Consider the following 27,260-nt stretch of genomic DNA (forward strand, 5'->3'; position numbering starts at 1 on the left):
CTATCTATCTATCTATCTATCTATCTATCTATCTATCTATCTATCTGTCTGTCTGTCTGTCTGTCTGTCTGTCTTGTTCGACTAAACCCTTGAAGGTGGTGTCCCAACATGGCCGCAGTTCAGCGACTGAAACAAGTAAAAGGGTAAAAGAATGAAATGTTTATTATAAAAGCGCATATAATCTTGATCTTTTTTCCCCCCTCAATCTCTTACTTCCCGTCTAATCGTTTATCTTTTCAACCTTCTTCGCTTACCTCATATCCTTCTCTACTCGGCTTTATCATGCTTTGTAAATATTCATTGAGGTCAAAATATAAGTAATCGACTTCCAGTAGTTTTCACATTTGCCCTTCGACAACAAAATGGAGCTTATTGGCCTAAATTCTATGTCTATCGTTATCTGTGTCTGTCTGTGTCTCTTGTTCTTTGTTTCATTCAATGTCTGTTTGTCAACTTGTCCTTTTGTCTCTCTCTGTCTTTCTCTCCCATCTCTGACCTAGTAATCTCTCTTATAACTGTACGCGCTCTGACACGCACGCAACGCGTACACGTAGACGTTCATATACACACTTGTGCATGTCATTTATTAACTGCGAAGTTGCGTAAGTGACCCAAATTACAGGTGCCGGTTGAAGGCATTGGCAAAGCGGTAAGTAACTTCGTGTGTTTCGTGCTAGGAAGTAGGTGGGGGATGAGGGGGGCTCCCTTCCCATGCTCGGTGCACTGTGTATGCATTTGGAGTCTTCCAAGAAAAAACAAGGGGAAAAAATATGAAAATAATAAAATAAAATGAAATGCAATATAATAAAACATTTTATTCTGACATTTAATAAATTGCAACATACGCATTGTTTCTACTTTTGCAGTGTTTTCTGCTTGTCATGTATATATACATATATATGGGAGAATTTACGAAAAAAAAACAACAGACGAGGACAGGTGGTGTAAACAACAAAAGGATGTATTAGTTTAACGCTCTGGAATACAGAAAGTCTTTAACGTTTCGAGCTACGCTCTTCAACAGAAAGAATACGGAGAAAACAAGGAGAAAAACACGGAGAAAAAAACGCGGAGAAAAAAAAAATATATATATATATATGATAAAACTGTTGGCTCGAGGAGTAGATATTAACACCGCTAATGTGGATGGGTTTACAGCTCTACACCAGGCATGTATTGATGACAAAATTGACATGGTGAAGTTTCTTGTTGAAAATTGGTGCTGATGTTGATGTCTGTGATAATGAAGGCTGGACACCTCTCCATGCTACAACTTCTTGTGCCTTTACTGACATAACACAATATCTTAGCACCAGGGCCAATATAGCTGCTGTTAACAATGATGGCAATCTTCCTCTTGATATATGTGAAGAAACCAAAATGGAAAAGTTGCTTCTGGAAGAAATGAATCGCCCAGGCGTGGATGCCAAAGCAGCACAACGAGAAGAAGAAATGATGCTTTCTGATGCTAACCAATGGTTAAATTTCAATTGTATGACAGAGCGGCCTCATGCAAAAACAGGTGTTGTTGCTCTTCATGTAGCAGCAGCAAAGGGCTATATCAAAGTTATGCATTTATTAATCCAAACAAAAGCTAATGTGGATATCAAAGACTCAGATGGTTGGACTCCTCTTAATGCAGCAACTCACTGGGGCCAGGGAAAAAGCTTGCAAAATATTAGCTGACAATTTCTGTGATATGGACTCAGAATACAACGCAGAGCAAACTGCCTTTGATGTTGCTGATACTGAACTTCTTTCTTTACTTGAAGAACTCAAAAAGAAACAAGCTACGATTAGAGATGAAACACCCGTACACAAAGACATTATTGTTGCTTAAGGAGTTCATCCGAAACGAAGGACATCTGTTACACGAATGCGTGTAGATCAAAAGCACAGTGTTGTCCTACAAACATTAGAACAAGAAAAGACACACCGTAAGAACTACAGAAAAGGTGAGGAAGCCCAAAAGTTCAAGTTCAAAAGTTCAACAAATGGTGACTCCAGTTCCGAGTCAGAGACAGAACGTCAAAATGAAATTAACAAGAACACATCCATCCCCCTCACGAATAAGCCAGACTCCCAGCAAACGCCAAGCAGTGTCTCATCAGGAAATGTCTCTGCTGAGTTCACAGTAACTGTGCTTCCAGAACTGCCAACAGATGACAGATTATCTAGCCGCTCGTCCAGCTAGAGCTGGTTTTCTAGTCCCTATAGCTCCTTTACTAGATATTATGTGCATTACGATCATAGACTTGAAGAAAAACGTGCTGAAAAACAGAACTCCACTGTAGTCACAACCCAAGGTCTGAGAGTTTCGTGTGTTGATACTAAGGAACGTCATGGCCTAGTCATTAGGATGTTGTAGTCACGATCATAGGGCAGTGAGTTTAATTCTTGGACCTGGTAGCGTGTTTTGATTTTGTGTATGGTGCTTCGAGCTAAATTTGAGTATCAGCTACATGCTGGTGCATGCAGCCGTCTCTTCCTTCCGCTGTTACATACTCAGTATTCCACTGAGTCTAGATTGGGGAGGGCAGAGAGAGAGAGAGTGTGTGTGTGTGTGTGTGTGTGTATACGTCTGCTCGCAACTACACAGGCACCTAAAATAGTTAGCGAAAGCGTGGGACATTTCATCAAGTCATACTCGCTCATTATTGATGGCTATGGATTTTAAGGGTGTTAGGATTTAGCTTGCCCAAGATGCCATCTACACCTAGGCCTGCCATGCTTCATAATATATAAACCCTGCTTTATGTATTGTGCTCTTTTTGTCCAGTTTGTCTCACACACACACACACACACACACATAACACACATATGCATGCATGATGCATACATGTATACATATCTACATAATTTTCATATTCCTTTTGCCACTTCTCAGCCTTTATGTGTATGTGTCTGTACGTGTGTGTGTGTGTGTGTGTGTTTGTGTTCATGTTTCGCGTCCATTCTGAGGTAGTGATAACAATTGAAAGAAGGCCGCATTGTTACTGTTCTTATGATGACGAGGTCAAACTCACAAAAAAACCTAAACTCAGTCGTGAATTTTACCACAGTGACAATGCTTACAACCTTTAACTGTCCCAGTTTCTGCCTCTTCATCCACCTGCTAGTTCAGACCCCGAAGATTATAAAAACGACAAACCCCAAGAATTCCATAAAAAGGTAACTAACCCCAAAACAAACTCTAAGAATAACTTACACGGCTTATTAAAAAAAAAGTAATTAGAAATCTATCTACGGAAAACAAACTGGTGAGTTGTGAAAAAGTTTAGGTAGGGCCCCTAAGGGAAATTTGATATTGTGTAACAAGACTATTTTGTGGCTTCGGGAAGGGGGAATATCCATAAAATTTCAGTGGGAGCGAAGCCTGGCAAGCGGATAGTCACTGATCAGGGAGATAGTCACAGATCCCTCCTTGACTCACTGAAACCCAGAACGATGGATCAACTAAGTACCCCCCACACACCCACATACTCACACCTGGCGTTAGGATTTATACAGGGTGTTCCAGAATTAACTATATATTTTAATGAAATCGGGCAAATTAAAAAAAAAAAAAACTGACAACATTTTGCTTGTTACTTAATTATAATACCAAAACAAATAGATTTATTGTAAATTTTCAACATGTGCCCCGTCTGTACCCCTGCAAATTTCCAATCTTTCTTTAGCGTTGCGAAACATTTTAAAGCATTTCGGGAGTTATCTCCTGCACTGCTAACTGAATGCGTTTTTTAAGTTCAGCTAAACTTATTGCTCCATCCTGGGGGTGAAGGTAGAGAAAATGGTTGCAGCCAAATTGAAAAAAAAAAAAAAAGCTGTCGTGGACAGATGTGCGGGATCCAACAGAATTGAAAATAAAATTATAAATCATAAAATTATTTTAAAAAATTAAAATTATCCATTTTAAAAAGCAAATTTAAGTATTTATACACTTTAAACACATTTTAAATATGATAAACATGAATAAAAGCGATTAAAAAAAAAATTGTTCGATCTCTCTAAAATAGATAGTTAATTCTGGGACTTCCAGTATTTTCACGATATATTTATTTCAAAATATTTTTTTTTTAATCGGGGTAGAAGTACTATAGGCTCCGAAGCAATTGTTCATAAATATTCTCTGTCACACAAGCTTTCGAAGAGATTCTCACATCAACAGGGAAGATAATGACTGTACATGGCCTTTTATTTTTGCTTCTGGCCTAAATAACTAAATCAGTTCTGTTATGCTTACAATTGGTAAAAATTGATGGGAATCTTCTACCAATATTCTTTGTATTGATATGAATGTATGCATGCATTCCGGAGTAGAGGTGTTGTTTGTATTTATTCTAGGGCAGTCTTTTCTGCGGACGGCATTGTATATTGTTTTAGCAACAGTATCATGTCTTAGTGGGAAGTAGTGTCACAATGACATTTTTGGACTGCTGCTGACTACATGTGTTATGTTCTCCATAGTAGTGTGACGTATTCGATAGTAGCAATTGCATGTTGGTATTTTGTGCTGTCCCATTTGTTCACGAGTTATTTCGCAGCTGCCTTCCGCTCTTGTTTTGTAAAGATGTAACCTTCGAGATGTGACATGACGTAATAGTCAGGAGCTCATGACTTCATGTAAATATTGATTTCAAATTTTGGCACAATGCCAGCAAGTTCGGGAGAGGAAGTAAGTCAATTACTTCAACCCCAGTACTCAACTGGTATTTATTTTATCGCCCTCGAAAGGATGAAAGGCTAAGTCGATCTCGGCGAAACTTGAACTTAGAACGTAATGATGAACGAAATGCCGTTAAGCATTTCGCCCGACGCGGTAACAATTCTGCCAGCTCACTGCCTTACACTTCATATTAATAGTGATTTCAAATTTTGGCACAAGGCCAGCAAGTTTGGGGAAGGGAATGGGTCAATTATATCGACTCCAGTCCTCAACTTGTACTTATCTTATCAATCCCGAAAGAACGAAAGGCCAAGTCGACTTCCATTTTTCTGATATGAAGAGTGTTTCTCTTCCAGGTCTTTGTTGTGACATGCGAGCCCTACACTTCTGCGTTTGTACAGGGGGGGGGGCGTTTCTTGAAACTTTTACTGCTGAACAGCAGGATGTTGTTCACTTCACTTTGATGTATTAATTTTTTGCTGCCGTTGTCTAGCAGGTGTTGTCTGGGCATTCAACGTTTAGAGTCTGTCAATAGTATGTATGTATGTATGTATGTATGTATGTGTGTGTGTGTGTGTGTGTGTGTGTGTGTCTTTTTCTTTGAGTTTTATTTAAGTTCTTAAGAAAGATTAAGCCGGTCGTTAACAAAGCGACAAGACTTTTTGATTTAAGAGAGTTCCCGATGTTTGAGTTCGAATCCCACTGAGGTCAACATTGCTTATCTGACTTTAAAAAATAGACACCCCGCCATATATATATATATATATATATATATATATATATATATATATATATATATATATATATATATATATATATATATATATATATATATATATATATATATATATATATATATATATATATATATATATATATATATATATATATATATATATATATATATATATATATATATATATATATGTATGTGTGTGTGTGTGTGTGTGTGTGGCTTAGTGGTTACGGTGTTGCATTCATGATTGTAAGATTGTCGTTTCGGTTCCTGGACCGAGTGATTCGTGTGCTCTTGACCAAATACTTCATTTCGCGTTGTCGTTGCTCCAGTCCACTCAGCTGGCAAAAATTAGTCATTTTGGCATCCCATCCAGGAGAGGAATATATATGCCACAGAATCCGGATAACCAACGTTATGAACCTAAGACTCTGCTAGGATCTTTGACCCTTTGACATAGTTTGCAATGTATACACTATATAATTTCACGACTCTGTGTAGCGAAGGTGGCGAAATAACAGTTTCAGCGTCAGCTACAATGCGCTGCAATGTTCGTTCTGATTCTCTGCGCTCTAAGTTGCGATCCAGCTCTCCTTCCTAGCTTTTCGGTGTTGGTAAAGACATTATAAGTGGCAAAGACATCATAAGTGGCAAAGACATTATAATAAGGTACACAAGTGGCAAAGACATTATAATAAGGTACATAAGTGGCAAAGACATTATAATAAGGTACACAAGTGGCAAAGACATTATAATAAGGTACATAAGTGGCAAAGACATTATTCTGCTTAGCGAAAGCATCTGGCAAATGTAACTGCTGTCACTCACAGAAAAACTATTGTTTTACTGTGAGAAAAGTGCTTGCTGAACTGTCAAGTGAAATTTGGTGATCGAGGATCGAATCCACGTTATGTCTGCATGAAGCCACTACATATGTATTGGTATGTATTGCAAGAAACATTTAGGTTTCTTCCTCGAATTTTTTACATAGTTCAACCTACACAAGTCAATGTATGAAAAACGAAATAGGAATTTTGAAAAACGTTTCTCTAAAACTAGTTTTTAAACCAGAATAAAATAGAAATCAAAGGGGTCCATAGATGAAAAATGGTTGAGGACCCGTGGTGTAGACGGTAGAAACATTCAAGTGTTTAAAACTGCTCCTACAATACAATGTCTACGAATTGGAAAAAAGTAAGGTAGAGAACATTCTGCACATGCAAATCTCCAAACGCCAGATCCTGAAAGTAACCCTTCACTAGCTGTCCATGCATCCCTGTTAGATGATTACCCTCTTTCCGTACCAAATTATGGTTAGAAACTACAGACAACCAAAACGAACTCCTTTATTCGTATTGTACGAAACTTATAACTACTAATCACTAATTCGACCGTTATGTCAGGGAGCATAAAAATAAACTTCCCAGTAGTAGACTTAGTAAGGATGTTGAGATATACACACCGCATGTGACAACCCTGTCGACTATCTCTTTCTAAGTCACGAGGCTCGCATCCATGCTCAAACATACGCCGAATGCTTCAAGCACCACTTCCTAGACAGGTATCTGTCCGAGTGTAACTTCCTTTCCCCACTCGTATCGGTCTCAAAAGCCACCCGCACCCTCCCCTAAAGAAAGAAAAAACACAAAAATAAAGCAAAAACAAAAAACAACAAAAATACCCAATTTGATCAAACTTGCTACCATGTAATTGAGAAGTGAACTGCTAGACTATGCAGGCACACCTCTACTATTTACTAACCGTGCCGGTCGTGTTTTAAAACAAGCTTCGTAAAATTGTTTTTGTATTTCTCGTAAATTTAGTTCGTTTCTCAATCTAGGATTATATTGATAATTTGTGATAATTCTGTAGCTCAAACTGTAACTGAAGCTTTTCTTTATTATATTTTTGATATTTTGTTTTTGGCATTTGTTTTAATCGCATTTTTATTTCTATTCTTCTGCAAATATATATCTAAATGATTTTTCTTTTCCTTCGCAGAAACACCATAATACGTAGCGCTGAAAGCTTGATGATTGAAGGGAAATAACTCAAGAACACTGTGGAAAAACTAATGACTTTTTTATTTTCATTTTCTGCTTTAGTTCAATATCTATGGTTTTGCAACAAAAGATATATTTGATATAATATTGTTTTGACTATTGTAGAACAAATTATAAAATGAAGATAGCTCCTAGCGAGCAGAGTTCGTGACACGATTTCAATTGATAAAATGAAACCTTTTCATTTCATTTTCGCCGTCAATGATCTTGGAAAAATAAGAAAAGTATGAAACATCCCATTTTTTCCTGCACCATAACCTGAGATCTTGTGCCTAGTCAAAAACAATTCAATGTTAATATAAACATTGGATACCGCAACTTACAGACATGAACGAACTTTTAAGTTTAAATATTGTAATTTTTTAAAATATGCTTTAATCGAATTTTCTTCATTTTCATATTAAAATCAACCGATTTTTTTGGTTAAACTATAACTGGATGAGGGGGGGGGGAGTGAAATAAATTGTTGCCGGTATTATTTTTATAACTCTAATTTTTTTTTTTTACTCATAGCTTGTAAAGGGACATAATCTGGGCTGAGCCAACCAAATCTATATATATAAAAATGAGAATGTGTGTCTGTCTGTCTGTCTGTGTGAATCCCTAAAACTCGAGAACTACGCAACCAATTTCATTCAAATTTTACACATGCCTTACTTAGGGTTCCAGTTGTGTTTTAGTCCAAAAAAAATTATTAACTTCTTGCAGAGTTCGAGCACACGGCAACATAATATCTCCTCCACTATTTAAGTATTACGTGTCAAAAGTGAAACAAAAACACTCATGTCAAATAATTTCACTTTAAAAATGAAACTATTCCACTAACTGAAACAATCACATTTCGATACTGTAGTGACAGATACTTTCACAGAGAGAGAAAGAGAGAGAGAGATGTGTATGTATACATATACATGTATATGTACACCATTTCGATACTGTAATGACAGATACTTTCAGAGAGAGAGAGAGAGAGAGAGAGATGTATATGTATACATATAGATGTACACGTATATGTATATATATATAGATCTATACATACATGTATATGTATACATATGTGTAGATGTATATATATATATATAGATGTACATGTAATATGTACACATATATACATATATACATGCATACAGATATCTATACATATATACACCCATCACACACACATACACATGCACACAAACACACACATTAGTCATTTGTTTTCTTATCCAAAACTACGTCAAAAGTACTGAATGGATCTTTATGAAATTTGGAAATTATATTCTTTGCATAACGGCCATAACTCCCATGAAAATTCATATATTTTTGATGTTGATGAAATTTTAACCCGAACATAACAGATGAGCATTATTTAGAAAATGATGTCACACGTTATCGAGGCTACCATTCTTTCTGGATGTGCAAAAGGGGATGACGTCTTTATTCCAAGAATTCCTCTTACTCCATCAGGAGCAGACATTCCTTTTACATTCAGAAGACTACAATTCCCCCTTCGTGTGACTTTTGCCATGTCCATAAACAAATATCAGGGTCAAACACTGTCTGTAGCTGGTCTTCTCTTGGAAGAGCCCTGCTTCTCACATGGACAACTGTATGTTGGCTGCTCAAAAGTGGGCAGCAACAAAAAAACCTATTTGTATATGCTCCACAAGGGAAAACAAGGAACATAGTTTACAATGAGGTGTTATAATCACAACAGCAAGAAAGTATGTACATGATCACCTTCTTTTACGAAACTTCATTGACTTTCATATATTTATATTGATATACATATATATACGTGTGTTTGGGTGCGTGTGTGTATATACATCTCTCTATATAAAGATGATGCGTAGTCTAGACGGCGTTTTTAGATTTCATTATTCTCTTTAACCAGGGCAACGCCGGGTATTTCTGCTAGTACACAATATTTTTGTTCGATGTATCAATTCCGTTTTGGCCTTCTGATCTATCTATCTATCTATGTCTTTCTTCTTCTTCTTCTTCTTCCCTCTCTCTCCACACACACACATCGCTGAAGTCCTCCAGCAGTTTGCTTTTTACCGTCTCGGTCGACCGATTAAGACACAAGAAGGCCTCGATCCGTGTTGAATAGGCATCTACAATAATGAATATGTTGCCGATATTTCGAACATATGCCCAGTCCATATGCACACGAACCCAGGGCCCAGAAATAGGCCATGAATCATTTGCCTATACTAAGTTTGGCCTAACTCTCTGGCAACTATCGCAAGATTTGACAAACTTCTCCATCGAGTAAGCCAACCCAAGCTACAAAACACAGAGTCGTGCCTTCTTAATTGTTTGTTGAATACCCATGTGTGTGTCGTGTATTTTAGATAATACTGCGGCTCTATAAGGCGCTGGAATAAACGGACGATTTTTATGATATATTAAGCCATTTTCGTATGTTAGAAAATCCTTATCTTTAACAAATGCACGTTCCAGATTCGAGACCGACCTCCAATTTTGCTGTAAAATTCTTTCTTTTATTTTGTTATATAATGCGTTTGCACTTAGTTATTTTCGGATGTCTTCCATCATTACGGGATCGATGTCCTGCCACGCGCTATCGCATTTGTCTAAATGCGAAGCAAAGAAAATTATATCACCACTGTTATTCTCATTATACCTCAATCGAGAGAGAGCGTCGACGTGCGGAATACTTTTACCCAAAACATGCTTAACAACGAAACCGTACTGTGATAGGATCAAACTCCACCTGGCTATTTTTCGTGAGGCACGCTGAGGTACATCTAAATCCTTCTCGAACAGGGGTTTTAAAGGCTGGTGATCAGTTTCCAAATGAAACTGCTTTCCTAGAAGGAAATGTCGCAGTCTATCCACGCACCATACCACTGCATAAGCCTCTCTCTCTCTCTCTCTCTCTCTCTCTCTCTCTCTCTCTCTCTCTCTCTCTATGCTCGACCAGTTTCGTTGTGCCTGGCTAAAGGTGTGGTTTATGAATTCTACTGGGATAACACCCCAGCTACTGCAATCAAGGATACATCTACAGTGAGAGTGCTCATTTTCTCCATCGAGTACGGTTGCAAGATGGAGCCTCCGAAAGATGAGTGATAAGCATACGGAAAGCCTTATCTTGCTCTTTACCCCATTTAAATTCTGTTGATCTAGCTGTTAAGAACGGTTCGACTTTTTTCAGCACACGCCGGGACAAATCTTTTGTAGTAATTCGTCAGACCCAATATTCTGTCAATATCTTCCTTCGATTTTCGTACTTGTATGTCCTTTTAGTTTTGCTACCAATATCTCACTTGAGATATTTTCATTTCCAGAAAAGTCAATTTTTTTTTTTCTGGAGAATGACTTTTCTTTGTTAATAGAGAACTGCGCCTTTGTTAGCCTTACAACTATTGCACTTTCTCTGCTCGTCAATTTTGCTTCGCTACTAGCATAGATGAGGATATCATCTTGGTGTACCCTGACTCTTTAGATCCCTTTTAATAGAGCTTCCATGCAGCTCTGAAATATGCCACTCGAATTCTTAAGTTCCATTTGAAATCTGTTAACCAGGTAGAAACCATTGGTTGTATTAATAGCACAGATACGCTTTGCTTCTTCTGCTAAAGGTATTTGTCAATACGCATGCTTTAAATCGAGAATGGAGAAAAATTTCGCACCTGACATACCAGGGAAAATGGTGTCGATTGATAGTATAGGAAAAGAATAAGTGTCAATATGTGCATTTAAATGAGCCTTGTAATCGACACACATGCGAAGAGATCCATCTTTTTTTCTGAGCCATGCCACAGGTGAGGCACATCTGACTCCAGAGTAATCCGACGGTGTGATGATGCCCATCATTTCCAACTTCTTTCATTCATCTTTAACTTTTTTTTTTCCAAATGTACTGGAATGCGTCTCGCCGAACTCATCACGCTATATCTCGCATCAGAGCACAAAACATTAACCTCTGGGAACACATCCATGTTCAAATTGAAACATAACGAACTGTCTTTAATGATATCTTTTCCAACCAGCCCAAAAGAGTATGGGCTGTCTTCCACATAAATTTTCGTGACTCGTCGGGATTATTGAGATTAAATGTCATTCAGATTGATCCAACAACCTTTAGACCTGAACCATCAAAAGTGGTTAATCTGTCGTGGCATGATTCGATTGGGATACCTAACTGTGAAGCAAATGATAACGGGACTATCGAACAAGCTGCCCTAGTATCCACTTTCATGTCTATGCTTTTGTTATTTATGAAATACTTGCAAAAACCCGTGTAATCTGCACTCTCATTGTTGTTTACGTTTAGCAACAAACTGTCGACAGATCCAGTCTTGCTCGGAGATACATTTATGTTGTCCACATGGCGATCGTTTCTAGATCGGCAAAATCTTGCAAAACGCCCAATTTGTCACACTTATTACAATTTTGCCCATATGCTGGACATGCACGAGCTTTGTGTGTACACCCACAATTTCGACTATTCACTACAATGTCATGACTGCTACTGGGGGTATTCTTGTTGACATTAAAGTTTGTTATTGTTTGTCAACTGCCCGCAAACAGCTTTCCGATTCTATAGTGGATGCGAGAGCAGCTATTTCAGAGTATTTCATTTTAGAATGACACCGTAACTGATCCAAAATTTCTAACTTTACCTCTGCCGACGATAATCTTTCGATGAAAAGAAGATGCAGCACAGAATTTTGTCAATGAACAGGTCGCGGTCTCAAAGCGACGAAAATATTTTGACAAATTAAATTTAAATGTTGAAGTGAATCTGACGGTCTTTGTGTGTTATTTTAAATGGCTTATAAACACCTTCCACGTTGCAATTGAAAAGAAGAAAATTTGAGGAAAAAGAGGAAGAAAGAAAAAAGCTGGTTATATGCGTAATTATTATCTCTGGTGGTAATAAAAAGCAATACAGCAGTAATAATAATAAAAAATGGTCTTCTTGGCTAACATTCTACTAAATTAGAAAATTTCTAGATCAACAATTTCTCACATTTATAGGAAACATCATGAAATCAAAACAAACAATTTCACTAATAAGGCTTGTGACTATGGCAAGAGACACTAACCTCAAATGTCATGCAGAGACTTCGGGAATTGCAAAACGACCTTTTTAACTATTCGATCATGCTGATACATAAGAAATCAAGACCTATCATGAGCTTTAACTGATTTAACACAATGGATAGCCGTTTGTGTGAGTAGAGATACTACAGCAAACCAACACAAAACACGAACTACTGTAAACTGTATGAGATAACCGCTCAAGTTATTATAGCTCGGCCATTACTACAGAGACACTTTAGAAATAAAGTACTTGCTCACGACATCTCAACCGTGTATTCTATATCCATTTGAGCAGCAGCGACCCTACGTCACAATATTACTTGAGCCATGAACTGGGAACATTTTGCTCTGTCTTCACATTTCTCTCCTGAATAAAATCCGAATTTAACCCATACAACATTTCGGAATTTCCGATTATTACGTTTTAGCCATTAATTAATTTATTTTATTCCATTTTATTTCACTTAATTTCACTCTTAATTGAACATAAGAATATGGAGATGTGAGAGAGCAGAAAAATAACCTACAAACTCATCGACAATGCAAGGTTTATTTCCCTTTAATTGTCTACCATTATCTTCATTTTGCCATTACAACTTATATAAGAATGATTTCTCTTCTTCCATATTAACCATGATATCAAATCGAAATTTGTAACATTACGTCAATGCGATGTTTGTTCTGATCAAGCAGAAGGCCGTATCCCGTATAACGACGACGACCACCTATACATACATACATACATACATACATACATACATACATACATACATACATGCATGCATGCATGCCCTGGTGCAGTACCAGGCAGTGGCCCTCATGGCTTCTGATCTTAATTGATTGGAAGTGTTATCGTGTACATTGTTTTGTCTTGGTATAAAAGATGGGCTACTGCAAATATTCTGCTCAATACCATAGATTTGCTTGTCAGTTGTTTGACCTTAACCAGTTGACAATGTCCCTTAGTGGCTGACGATATGTGCATCTCTGATCATGAGCAGAAGTAGTGGGGGAGCATCATAGCCATGTGTTGAGAGGAATTCTTTGGGGTTTGGATAATTCACTTTTGGAAACATGGGTGTTTTGCTCAACATCCTTAAACAAATCTTATTCAGGGACCTTTTGAGCGGGATGGGCTACTCGACCTGAAGAAAATTCTAACTGGGCCCCACCTGCGAGGTCATGTGCTGTTTATCTTGATATGAGATCACCATGTCACGCACATATGGTTGTGATGCATGCGCCTGGTGTACCCTTATCAGACGGGTAGTCATGATGGGTATAATGGGCTTCGTATATTTTACCCCAGTGTCACTTTGATGGCATGCACTGCTCTCTCATACATACATACATATACCTACCTACCTACATAATGTTTTCAAATATGCTGACTTACACTGTGGAATTTTCATAGGTCCTGCTAGTTTTATATAAATTTGGTGCTAGTCCTATTTCACACATATAGCAATTTCACTTGGAGAACGTTTCGTTTTCCACTAAAACAAATCCATTATTTACACTTTCGCCCAACCCATGGCAGATAATGATACTCGGGGTCGATGAAATAATGCTGCAGTTTAGTACTGGGGTCGATGTAAACGACCAAGCCGCCTCCATTCAAATTAGCCTTGTGTCTAAATCAGAAATAATTAAGAGAGAGGGTGGCGAACTGGCAGAATTGTTGGAGTATTTGTTCTGGTTCTCTACGTTCTGAGTTCAAATCCTGCTGGAGTCAAACTTCGCCTTTCATACCTCAGTGGGAGTCAATGAAATAGCGTTGCTGTCAAGTGGTGGGTTTAATGTAATCGAATGAATAGCTAACCTTGTACCTTAATCAGAAGCCAATAACGTCCAGTTCTTATTGTGATGTTGTGGTCCGTGTGCCTCAATGATCCCGAGGTCTATACCAGCGGAGAACAAGCTTCTTATAGGGACTCCTATGCTGGACAGGTCAAAGGATAAAGGCTAGTCTATTATGGACCACCTCTTCTAGGAGATAAAAATGGGCTTGAGTAGGGCCAACACCTCCTATTTACAATAAAGCAAAGTTATGGAAGCATCGATGACAAGGACTCAGGAGACCTTCCCTCAAGGTAACTCACAAAGGAGGTGGAAGAGGGAAAGCCCCCCCCCCCAAAAAAAAATTGCTGGAGGCGGGATACTAAGGCAGAGCTGAAACAGTAGGGATCCACCGCGAAAGATGCAGAAAAGACAGCTCAGAGTCGATAACAGTGGAGGAAAGTCATCTTTGGCCTGTAAATGTTTGATAGTTGTAATAGACATTAGTCTCTCTCTATCACCTTTCAACAGCATTATATATTAAGGAACAGTAGAACAATTTAACAACATAATAAAAATAAGTTTTATTTTTGATGATGCTAGGTTATTTAAACCCTGTCATTCAACTTAGCAGCCGCTGATTAAGTTGAAATCGGTATTGGAAGATTAAGAGCTTCCTTGATGCATGCCAGAGGAGCAAATAGCTATCATATCGATAGCATCGTAGTGAAGAGTGCTTCGATGAGGAGCAAGGTATTGTCACGTAGAAGGTCTCTCGCTCAACTGATATACAAAGTGAAACCAACTCTTTAAGTACGAGTTTTACTACGCATGCGCACTCGATTGGCTTCCGGTGGTGAAGTCTCTTGCTCATGCGCAGAATAGTACTTCCTCAATGGCGGCTATAATATCGCGCCACTACAGGCCTATGCTCCAACTGGAATGAAGGGCTTAAATAAATAAGTAAGTAAGTAATTGATAGCGGTGGAGCAAAAGACTTCAGTAACATTCATTTGGATGGGGGCAGCGTTGGGGTGACTGGAACTTATTTTGAAAATTATTGGTCCTGGATGTCAGGATAGGAATCAGTGTTGTCTTCGTCCTGCAGTCAACACTGTCTGACTTGCCTTGCTGTGAACTTCACAGTACTAGCGTAACTAGATGGGGCGGCACCACTTTTGGGTCTACTGTAGGCAATATATATTTTTTGTCATTCAAATTAACTTTGCACATGGAATCCTCTATTTGTGGAGAATGACATCTAACCAGACGAGACAACAGACCGCCGAAAACAGGCTAAAATCCGGAATCCAAGGAGAAAGTCGACGGTTGGTCTTTGTCGGTAACAAGTCGTTAGGCTCCTACAAAAAATTTTCTAGCTTCCTCACTCTCGTCAGGACAATTGAATTTATTTAAATTCTTCATGTCATTACAGTCACTGCTAAAGTAGTTTCACATCATGACAATGTTTTACATATTTCGGACATGTTTTTCCAATCTTTGAAAGCGTACCCCCTACTCACTCCTGCTAAAAACCCTGCCAACTACACTGGTATTCTTGTCGTTCTTTATCAAAGTCAATGATGATCGAATAGATCCATGATGCAAAGCGTTCCAAATATATTTTCTTTTTTTTTTTTTTTTTTTTTTTTTGGGTAGGATATAGTTTAATCGGACTAATAATACTTGCTCACGACGTCTCGACCGTGTATTCTATATCCATTCTTGAAAATTTTATTTTGAAGACGGTAAAGTATGCATTGAGGTGTTATGATTTGTTAACATTTCACACAACTAACGAACAGCAGTATTTGATGATGTCGATGATGCTGATGATGATGATAAAGAAGAAGAAGAAGAAGAAGAAGAAGAAGAAGAAGAAGAAGAAGAAGAAGGAGAAGGAGAAGAAGAAGAAGAAGAAGAAGAAGAAGAAGAAGAAGAAGAAGATGATGATGATGATGATGAAAGTTATTTAGTTGAATCTGGGAAAATTATAAAGCGAAAGACGATCGTTGATCTTTCTCTCTTTCTTTCTTTCTTTCTTTCTTTCTTTCTTTCTTCCTTTCTTTCTTTCACTTTTTTTGAGCTGAGGATGTAGAGACAAACACCGTTGCTGCAATTTTATCGTCATTTTAGTATTGGACAGTATTGATTTCTTACATAGGCATAAGGCTGCCATATCTGGAGGTGGTAGTGGTGGTGGTGGTGGTGGTGGAGGTGGTGGTGATGATGGATACATAGTCAATTACATTGATCCCAGTAGTCAACTGATACTTACTTTATGAAATCCGAAAGGATGACAGGCAAAGTTGGCTTCGAGAGAACTTGAACTCGGAACATGAAGGCGTGTTATTAAATACGGCAAGGTATTTCCTTTGAGCACTAAAGATTCCACCAAGAAATAATTTGTAAGGGGTAAAAAAATGACAGAAGCTTGAAGCAATAAATAGAATAATTTATTCCTTAAAAAATATGTATGTACGTTGTACGTATGTACATATGTATGCATGTATGTATGTATGTGTGTATGCATGTATGTATGTATGTTATAAACATATATATATATATATATATATATATATATATATATATATATATATATATGTATACATATATGTATGTATGTATGTATGTATGTATGTATGTATAAATGCATGGATATATGTATGTATGCAGATGGTAAATCCATACATATATATGTGTATATATATAGATATATATATATGCGTGTGTTATGTATGTATAATAAATGTAAATACATAAAATATACACATACATACTTACACACACTTACAAATACATACATATATACACACACTTGTACATATATTTATATATATATATATATATTCATATATATATATATATATATATATATATTCATATATATATATATATATATATATATATATATATATATATATATACATATATATACATATATATATATATATATATATATATATATATATATATATATATATATATATATATATATATATATATATAATATAATTAAGGGATCAGCAAATATTTGCTTCACCATATGAAAATAACCATATATATATATATATGTATTAAGGTATATGTATACGTTTGTGTGAATGTGAATGTACGTATGTATGTATACGTATATATATATATATATATATATATATATATATATATATATATCGTTATTATTGTTACTTTTTCCTTTATTTTCTTTAAATTGTTAAGAGTTCCTTGTAATGTTAACGTATCTTTACAGGTTTAGAAATCAGAAGTCCTTCAAAGTTCTATATCTGTCGGTAACGCTTTTACAAAAAGGATTTCGTTAGGTGTGCTGAACTTATACTTCTGAGGGCAGGATGTGTTCTGAATGTTTTTGTCTGTTAACACTTTACCGTCCTTCATGTAACTCTTTTTGCTTTTTGTCTGGCACCAAGTTATCAATTTGTCAATCACGGGCGTTTCTTGCTGAAGAATTTCAGCAACGCCCCGAATTACAATTAAACCATACGATAAATATTCTGAGATTCGCTCTTCTAAATCTGGTGTGTATTCTGACTTTCTCCTATCTTTTTTCATTGGGTGCTTAATGTCTCCCCATATCTTACAAGTTTTCAATGTTGTCAGTAAGCTACTGCTGTCTCCAATGCAGTCTTTAAATCCGGCAAACCAGTCTTCTATTCCTTTATAGTCGTTGATTTTCACTTCTGGTTTGCTTGTTTTTATAGCCTGGACGATTTTAGAACATTCTTTAGAACAGTTTGAAATCATTTCGGCTGTCTTTTCGCTGACGTCTTCAAACAACCCCACTTCACTTTCCAGCGGCTTTTCGTCCCATTCACTCCATCTTCCGAACAAAAGACAGCATTCAAGATATACGAAGGGCGAGAGGAGTACAGACATAAAGTTAAGAGAATTTTGAAGCGCGCAGTCACCGCCAATTATTAACTGCAAAATTGACAGTGGCCCACGTTTCGGGGGAGATGTCCCGAACAGAGTGGAGGTTACAATCGATGCTACTGTCACCTTGACATCAATTTGAGAACCAAATTTGACTTGTTCGCATATCCAAGGACACATCTCTAAGTTAACGATGGTACATTGTTCACCAAGCTCTTCGAGACATGTCCGACACTGATATTCAAAACCTGATCTGCCAGGTACACCTATGATAACTGTTCTCTTTTTAATGTATTTCTTCATGGCTTTTAAATAATCCTGGAAATTGTTTGGAGAAGAAGACAGTATGATAACATCACTTTCAGTGACGAAATCTCCTGCTTTATCCGTTATTGTTCCAGGTCTTCCTTTTTCGGGATACATAGAACCGTCTTTTCTTGGAAAATTGACCACCATTGTTGCATCCTGAAATATTAAATAATAAAATTGTCTGTTAGAAAATATACTTACAAAACAAACAAAAAAAGCTAATAGAAAAAAATCAGAAAAGAAAATTTGTTATTAGCGACAGAAGCAGTATTGGTTCAGAATAACATTCTGTATATCTTACTCAACGTAGATATACTATAGAAAGCCACAAAACTACAGTATTCGTCTTGAGAATACTAAAGTGTTTTGTGGCTTTCTATAATATATGAACGTTTAAGTCAGGTATATAGAAATAAAAATCATTACTGTAATCCAACATTTTTCCTCAGAGTTACTGTCGTTGCTACCTTGTGTAAATTAATAACACAAGATTTCCAAATTGGTGACACTAACCTTGTGGATTCTTCATCGGTATCGACGATGAGCATCCAATTATCGAATAATTGAATTCTTACATCTGAAATTAAGCAGTGAACCACTTCGTAATTTCACAGACATAGATATCCTTAATGCTTTAACACTAGAGTCAGGTCGAATCAGCGTCTCACGCTATGATTAGCCTAGATCTTTGAATTGCATGTGCAAGCCAGAAAGAAAAGGGAAAAACTAACAAATTTCAGTGCTGCATTGACATTGTTTAGCAACCACGAAATGATGAAAGGCAAAAATGACTTCGGCGAGACTTGAACTTTGAAACGCATGGAACCAGAGTGAATACTGCTAGGTATCTTGCGTGACATGATGACGATTTTAGAAATTCATCCCCTTACGAACTCTTACAACATTAGAGAAATATATGATTTCCCGAATTGACAAAGTTATCTCAGATTAAATTTTCGAAAATTGTAAATTTCATTTTATTTGCCTTGAGAAACAAAATTCTGCCCTTTCGAGTCTGACTCTTCATTTTAGATATTTAAAGAAGAGCAACAAAAATTCAATAGGTTATAGCAGTACGTACGTTTCGTACAAACTTCATTTATTCATGTAGTGAGAACACTACATAAAATGTGCACTGAAAATGTACTCCTCACCTGCATAATGGAATCTCATTTTAGAAAGTCATTTTGTAGATGTGTGCAAAAACACGAGTAGGAGAAGAAGAAAATACCATCTTGACTGGGCTGCCATTCAACAGTCTAGTGAATCAAACAAGAATTTAATTTCTATATAATCTAATTGGAGGGGTAAGATAGTAGTAATTTCAATTTAGAGGAAGGTAGATTAAGTAGTAATGGACAGCAGGTTAGGGGTAAATCAAGCAAGAAAAAAAGAAATACTTCAACTGTTAACATAGTTGATGAGATAAATCTTCCTAGCTCAACCAATATCAATTGCATATCCAGTAATACAACCAACAATATTGATATAACCAATTTAGATACTTGTATCAATAATCAACATAGTTATATATATATAGCTAATAATCCCCTTGATTGCAATTGTAGAATTAAAGCCCACTGCCCGATATCTGGTCGTTGTTTAGCCCGTAATGTGGTCTATAAATGTATAGTAGCTACTCCAACTAATAATTACATTTATGTTGGTTACACAATCAACCTTAAACAGCGATTATACAATCATTTTTCCTCGTTTAGACTTAAACATAAGGCCAATAGCACATCATTATCTAATAAAATTTGAGAATTGAAGGAAAATGGTATCGATTTTAATCTTAAATGGGAAATCGTCAGGAGAGCACAACCCTATAGAAATAGTAGATACGACTGTGGACTGTGCTCTATGGAAATTTATGAAAATTTTAAACTTAAGGATAATCCTAATCTAATTAACAATAGATCCTAATCTAATTAACAATAGATCTGACCTTGTCGGAGGAACAAATGGTTGTCTTCCATAAGAAACATTGCTCTGGTGAGTGATCTTTCAGTTGTGGATACAATATCATGTACAACGATCGACGGAGACCAAGAAGATCGTCACTTTATTGCCGTGTCTATTGGCTGAAAGTCGCACGCACGTACACACTTACACACACATACGTGCATAAAAGCACACACACACAAACATATTCAATCACTCGCACAAACAAGCGCACAAACACATACGTACAAAGGGTACCGAAAAGACAAACATCGATTACACCTTTGGTCATAGATGGAGCAATATAGTGATCAGAGTCAAAGGCGCTCGTCTGTATAGGGCATTCCTATAAGTAGGTTATCTCCCTTGGCTAGGCGGCGCTCCATGTAGATAATTAAACTTCCGGAGGCTACCCACGCCATTGTTATTGTTTTACGTCTTATCATGGATATAAAGCAGCTTGATGATTCAGCTATCGAAGTACTTACTGTGCCTGAGTTAAAGAAATATTTAAGATTATATGGACAGTATGTTACTGGAAGAAAGGCGGACTTGACTGAAAGGTTGAAAGGAATAAAAATTCTGTCGATGAAGAATGTCAACAAAGTAAATTCATCGGACGATAAGTCTGAAGTATCGGACGATACTTCAGACAGGAATAAGCAGAAGCTTATATCTCCTCTCGGTGAAGTATTACCTGATCTAAAGATCTTTGTAAGTTGCCGAATTTCACAGATAATGACATAATTACCTCGTGCTACGGATGAAAGCAAAGCAACAGTTAAGGAGTGGCATATTTTACCACGACAGACACGTACACAGCACCGAATACCACGATGTGAGTGAAAGCTGCTCTCACTGTATTGTCCGGTGTCTGGTAATCCCTTCGATACCGACATCAAACCAAAAAAAGAATCCTGACCACAGAGTGTGGGTAATTATGTCAAATGTCACTGGCAATGTGCATTCAGCTGATTGCAACTGTTAAAGCAAGTCACTGAGCATGCGTACATGTCATACGGGAGAGTTCCAATCAGGGGTGGATAACACCTTATAGGAAAGCCTTATACCAACAGCAATAGCAGCAGCAGTAGCAGAAACAACAGCAACAACAACATACCTTTGCTTTCAGAGTAGTTTTCCAGTTCTCCGCTGCTTTGCTTTCTGTGGCAAAAACCGTGACTTCCATGTTAGGTCTTGACGAAGCCAATCCTGCTATTAGTTGGGAAGTAGGATTACTTCCACACACCGTAATCTTCACTGGGCTACCCATTGTACCTTCAATGAAACAAGAAAAGAAAAAAAAAAACCAACATATTTTATTATTAGATCTTGTTCCTGCTATTTAGAAAAGTAACATTAACAATCCTCTCTCTGCTAATTAAGACAGAAATATTGGTCTCAAATTTTGCCGGCAATATTAAGTCGGTTACATTGACCCCATTGTTCAACTGGTACTTATTTGATCGACCGCAGAAGAAAGAAAGGCTAAGTCGACCTCGGTGGCTTGCCTAATACATACATACATACATACATACATACGTACATATATACATACATATATATATATATATATATATAAATATATACTAGCAGAAATACCCGGCGTTGCCCGGGTTAAAGAGAATAATGAAATCTAAAAACGCCGTCTAGACTACGCATCATCTTTATATATAGAGATGTATATACACACACGCACCCAAACACACGTATATATATGTATTTCAATATAAATATATGAAAGTCAATGAAGTTTCGTAAAAGAAGGTGACCATGTACATACTTTCTTGCTGTTGTGATTATAACACCTCATTGTAAACCATGTTCCTTGTTTTCCCGTGTGGAGTATATACAAATAGGTTTTTTGTTGCTGCCCACTATTGAGCAGCCAACATACAGTTGTCCATGTGAGAAGCAGGGCTCTTCCAAAAGAAGACCAGCTACAGACAGTGCTTGACCCTGATATTTGTTTATGGACATGGCAAAAGTCACACGAAGGGGGAATTGTAGTCTTCTGAATGTAAAAGGAATGTCTGCTCCTGATGGAGTAAGAGGAATTCTTGGAATAAAGACGTCATCCCCTTTTGCACATCCAGAAAGAATGGTAGCCTCGATAACGTGTGACATCATTTTCTAAATAATGCTCATCTGTTATGTTCTGGTTAAAATTTCATCAACATCAAAACTATATGAATTTTCATGGGAGTTATGGCCGTTATGCAAAGAATATAATTTCCAAATTTCATAAAGATCCATTCAGTACTTTTGACGTAGTTTTGGATAAGAAAACAAATGACTAATGTGTGTGTTTGTGTGCATGTGTATGTGTGTGTGTCTGTCTCTCTCTTTCTCTCTTTCTCTCTCTGTGAAAGTATCTGTCACTACAGTCTCGAAATGTGATTGTTTCAGTTAGTGGAATAGTTTCATTTTTAAAGTGAAAGTATTTGACATGAGTGTTTTTGTTTCACTTTTGACACGTAATACTTAAATAGTGGAGGAGATATTATGTTGCCGTGTGCTCGAACTCTGCAAGAAGTTAATAATTTTTTTTGACTAAAACACAACTGGAACCCTAAGTAAGGCATGTGTAAAATTTGAATGAAATTGGTTGCGTAGTTCTCGAGTTTTAGGGATTCACACAGACAGACAGACAGACACACACACACACACACACACATTCTCATTTTTATATATATATATATATATATATATATATATATATATATATATATATATATATATATATATATATATATATATATATATATATGTATATTATATAAAATTTTCGTTTCAAATTTTGGCACAAGGCCAGCAATTTCGGGGGAGGAGTAAGTCGATGACATCGACTCCAGTGCTTAACTGGTACTTTATTTTATCGACCGCGAAAGGATGAAAGTCAAAGTCGATCCCTGCGAAATTTGAACTCAGAACGTAAAGACGGACGAAATACTGCTAAGCATTCTGCTCGACGTGCAAAAGATTCTACCAACTTGCTGCTTTAAATTAAAACAGAAATATTAACAAAAGTATTACCATGGCAACATAAAATAACCACTCTACATCGCAAAAAAAAAAAAGATACGCGTCACAAAGTCTGGTCCTTTTTGCGATGTGGAGGCACGATTACCTCAGTGACCCTGAGAGCTATGCCAGCGGAGTGCAAGCTCCTTGTAGGGTCTCCCATGCTGGGCAGGTCAAAAAACAGAGGCCAGATTAATACGAGTCACATCTTCACAGAGATAAAATAAAATGGTTTGAGCAGGGCCGATACTCCTACCTAAGAAAAAGCAAAGTCATGGAGGCATCGATGACAAATCAAAACTAAGAAGACCTGGGAGAGAAAAGCCATACATCGAAACGTATGACGCAGTGCAGTAAAATCTGGAAGGAAGAATAAATCTTGAAGCGCAAGTGGGGATGGGTAGGTCACACCTTAAAGAAACCAAGATCCTGCATTACATGTCAGGCCTACGTTACAACTGGAACCGACAAGGAAAGTGGAAGAGAGAACGCCCTTGAAATACTGAGGCCAGAGCTGAAAAAGCAGGAAGTCCAGCTGGAAAGAAGTAGAAAAGACAGCTCAGAGTCGTCGATAGACTATGTCCATAGGGTGCGAAGGACTTAAGTAGTAAGTGAACTGATACACTTGAAAAAGGACGCTAGTCTAACCCAGATACCTTTCCCGGATGGTCTTCTAATTATTTACAACAACTGCTAAATGAACTAAGTATTTTCCATCCCTTCTCCCAACCCTCGCTTTTTCCAATTTACCAGCATTCTTATTGGTAATTCTATAATTGTCCTATCTCCTGGGTTTTTTTCTCTCTCTTCCTCATTTTTCAAATTTATCAGCGTTTTTCTTGATTATCTTCTCGTTTTGACTGTTGTTCAACACATATACATGTTCGTCTGATTAATTATCCCTCATTCTCCACGCCAACTACATTCTCTACGCTAACCACATTCTCCACTACCGTCTTTAGACATCTAATTAGTCACACTTTTTAATTTAAAAAACAAACATGCAAAAGCTTTCACAAAGTGTGCTGCTCAAAACGTTAGATAATCCATCTTCTTCGCAAAAAACCACTGATTCTTCACTTTTGAATTGTTTATATTCACAAATTACCGACTCAAGCCATCACCAGTTTTCTCAAATCCTATTGCTTACTTTAGTATTAATCTATGCAGGCCAAATACATTACAAAATCTTCCCCTCTCTCTCTCTCTCCCTCTCCCCTCACTCCCCCCTCTAGTTATCTATCTATCTATATGCGTGTGTGTGTGTGTGTGTGTGTGTGTGTGTGTGAGAGAGTGTGTGTGTGTGTGTGTGTGTGTGTGTGAGTGTGTGTGTGTGTGTGTGTGTGTGTGTGTGTGTGTGTGTGTGTGTAATTATCAGATCCAAGGATCTAAGTGTAGGAGGTTTGTAAGCTTCGAACAGCCCATGGGAGGTATAAAAAACAACGTTCCGGAACAATAATATGTTCGGTTATGAATGGCCATGATATTGCACCAAGAAAGTTCCCCTCCAAAGCACAAGTCCGGGCAAAGCTGTTTCTGAAAGACCAGCAGTCGCCCATGGATACCAACCTCCCCTCTCCAAGGGAAAGGCTGGAGTAACACGAAATAAAGTGACTTGCTCAAGAACACAATACACAGCCCGGTCTGGGAATCGGACTTACTACCGCATGATTGTGAGTTTAACGCTCTAACCACTGAGCCATGCGCCTTCACATATATATATGAGCCGCCATGATTGACCGCTAGCTCCAATTTTCTTTTTATTCTCTCTCTGTTTATTTCCGTGTGTTCGTTTCTGTTGAAGAGCATCGGCTCGAAACGTAAAAGACTTCCTCACTTTCCCGAGCGTTAAACTAATACAGCTGTTCTCCGGAACTCTGAAGGAGGATCTATGGTTGGAAACACATTGCTTGAGAGAATTCCTGGCACATCCGATGTATCTCCGTGGGCGCGTGTTGTCGGTGCTGCACCTGTTGTTATAGTTGCTGGAGCTGGGTCTGCTGGTGTTGGTGTCGCTGGAGATGGTGGTGGCTTCGGTAATGTTATTGCCACTGTCGGTTATGGTAAAGGCGCTGTTGTTGTTGATATTTATTGTTGTTATTATTGAGGTCTTCGCCAATGGCGGGGGAGTTGCCACTACTGCTAGAGCTGTTATTAACTGCGGTTCTGCTGGTGTTTCTACAAGGAGCGCTGGCGCTGCTGGTGCTGCTATTACCGTTATAACTGGTGTTGGCACTGGACCTGTTGTGGCTGCTATAGGGGTTGCTACTGTGGACATTAGGAAAGTTATTGATGGCGATGCTGCTGTTGTTGCTGTTAGTGATACTGCCGTCGTGGGGACTGCCAATGCTGTCGTTGGAGCGGAAGTTGATAGCCAATGGCTAAGGGAGATAATCCCCTATTGCTTACCTTTGTAGCGAGCCTTTTCCCCCCTACACTTTAGACCAACAGGTTTTGGGGTCTGACTATACGCCATAATGCTAAACTCTTTATGGACGGGAAACCCAGGGTAATCCCATAAACCAACCCAACCCACTTTTAATACACACACACACACACACACACACACACACACACACACACACACACACACACACACACATATATATATATATACACATATATATTCTTTAATTCTTTTACTTGTTTCAGTCAATTGACTGTGGCCATGCTGGAGCACCGCCTTTTAGTCGAACAAATCGACCCCAGAACTCATTCTTTGTAAGCCTAGTACTTATTCTATAGGTCCCTTTGCCGAACCGCTAAGTTACGGGACGTAAACATTCTAGCATCGGTTGTCGAGCGATGGGGGGGGGGACAAATACAGACACACAAACATACACATACACACACATATATATACATATGTATATATATATATATATATGATTGACCGTTGACTGAACACTATTCAATTTTTTTTCTCCATCAATTTTTTTTCTCCGTGTTTTTCTCCTTGTCTCCGTATTCTTTCTGTTGAAGAGCGTAGCTCGAAACGTCAAAGACTTTCCGTATTCCCGAGCGTCATACTAATATATACTTTTGTTATTTACACCACCTGTCCTCGTCTGTTGTTATTATTTGTATATTCTCCCATATATATATATATATATATATATATATATATATATATATATATATATATATATATATATATATATATATATATATATATATATATATATATAAGTAATGTTTATCGCCGCATCAATATGGCTGTTCCATAGGAATCGACGTTAATACCGTTTTTAACCCGGAACAGCCATATTGACCCCTTCCATCTCTTACAGAGATTTTCTAACTAGCTGCTTTGCTTATATATGTATATATTTGAACGGTCGACACTTCCTCTCATTTTCAGTGTCTCTTTCATATTTCGTATTCTGAAGGCAAAGTTAAAATAAACAAGAAACAAATGAAAAACATTCCTATTCTCATTCGATGAAGTCTGAGTGTATTTAAAGGAAGCAGAACCAACCTTATAACGAGGAAGGAATGTAATGTGAGCTAAACTTACACCAACGCGACATTTATGCTACATTCATACATCCTCATGAATATGCATACGCACAAATGAAAGAGTACATCTGAGTACTTTAGGAGTGGCTGTGTGGTAAGTAGCTTGCTTACCAGCCACATGGTTCTGGGTTCAGTCCCACTGCGTGGCAGCTTGGGCAAGTGTCTTCTACTATAGCCTCAGGCCGACCAAAGCCTTGTGAGTGGATTTGGTAGACGGAAACTGAAAGAAGCCCGTCGTATGTATGTATATATATGTGTATGTGTGTGT

The 27,260-nt window shown here is 37.5% G+C and overlaps 2 protein-coding genes and 1 pseudogene across 3 annotated transcripts in view; 2 read left to right on the forward strand and 1 right to left on the reverse strand.

The window, feature by feature from the left end:
* The window catches only part of LOC106869615 (uncharacterized), a 34,961-nt gene extending 27,006 nt beyond the window's left edge, over positions 1–7,955 (forward strand). For both annotated transcript variants that reach the window (XR_008266056.2, XM_014915423.3), the window contains one exon: positions 7,407–7,955. The gene's annotated coding sequence lies outside the window, so the exon portion shown is untranslated. The remainder of the gene's footprint in view (positions 1–7,406) is intronic.
* LOC106869606 (protein phosphatase 1 regulatory subunit 12A-like) lies at positions 952–2,290 on the forward strand (annotated as a pseudogene).
* Positions 7,956–17,494: 9,539 nt separating the features above from the next.
* Positions 17,495–27,260, reverse strand: part of LOC106869612 (octopine dehydrogenase) — a 21,923-nt gene continuing 12,157 nt past the window's right edge. The window contains exons 2-3 of the mRNA XM_089365893.1: positions 21,570–21,727; positions 17,495–18,661 (exon numbers count right to left, since the gene is read on the reverse strand). Of these exons, the coding sequence (XP_089222019.1) occupies positions 17,576–18,661; positions 21,570–21,722 (1,239 nt within the window). The 5' untranslated portion in view covers positions 21,723–21,727 and the 3' untranslated portion in view covers positions 17,495–17,575. The remainder of the gene's footprint in view (positions 18,662–21,569; positions 21,728–27,260) is intronic.

The sequence above is a fragment of the Octopus bimaculoides genome, chromosome 18, assembly GCF_046866305.1.
Source record: "Octopus bimaculoides isolate indiv1 chromosome 18, ASM4686630v1, whole genome shotgun sequence".
Classification (NCBI taxonomy): domain Eukaryota; kingdom Metazoa; phylum Mollusca; class Cephalopoda; order Octopoda; family Octopodidae; genus Octopus; species Octopus bimaculoides.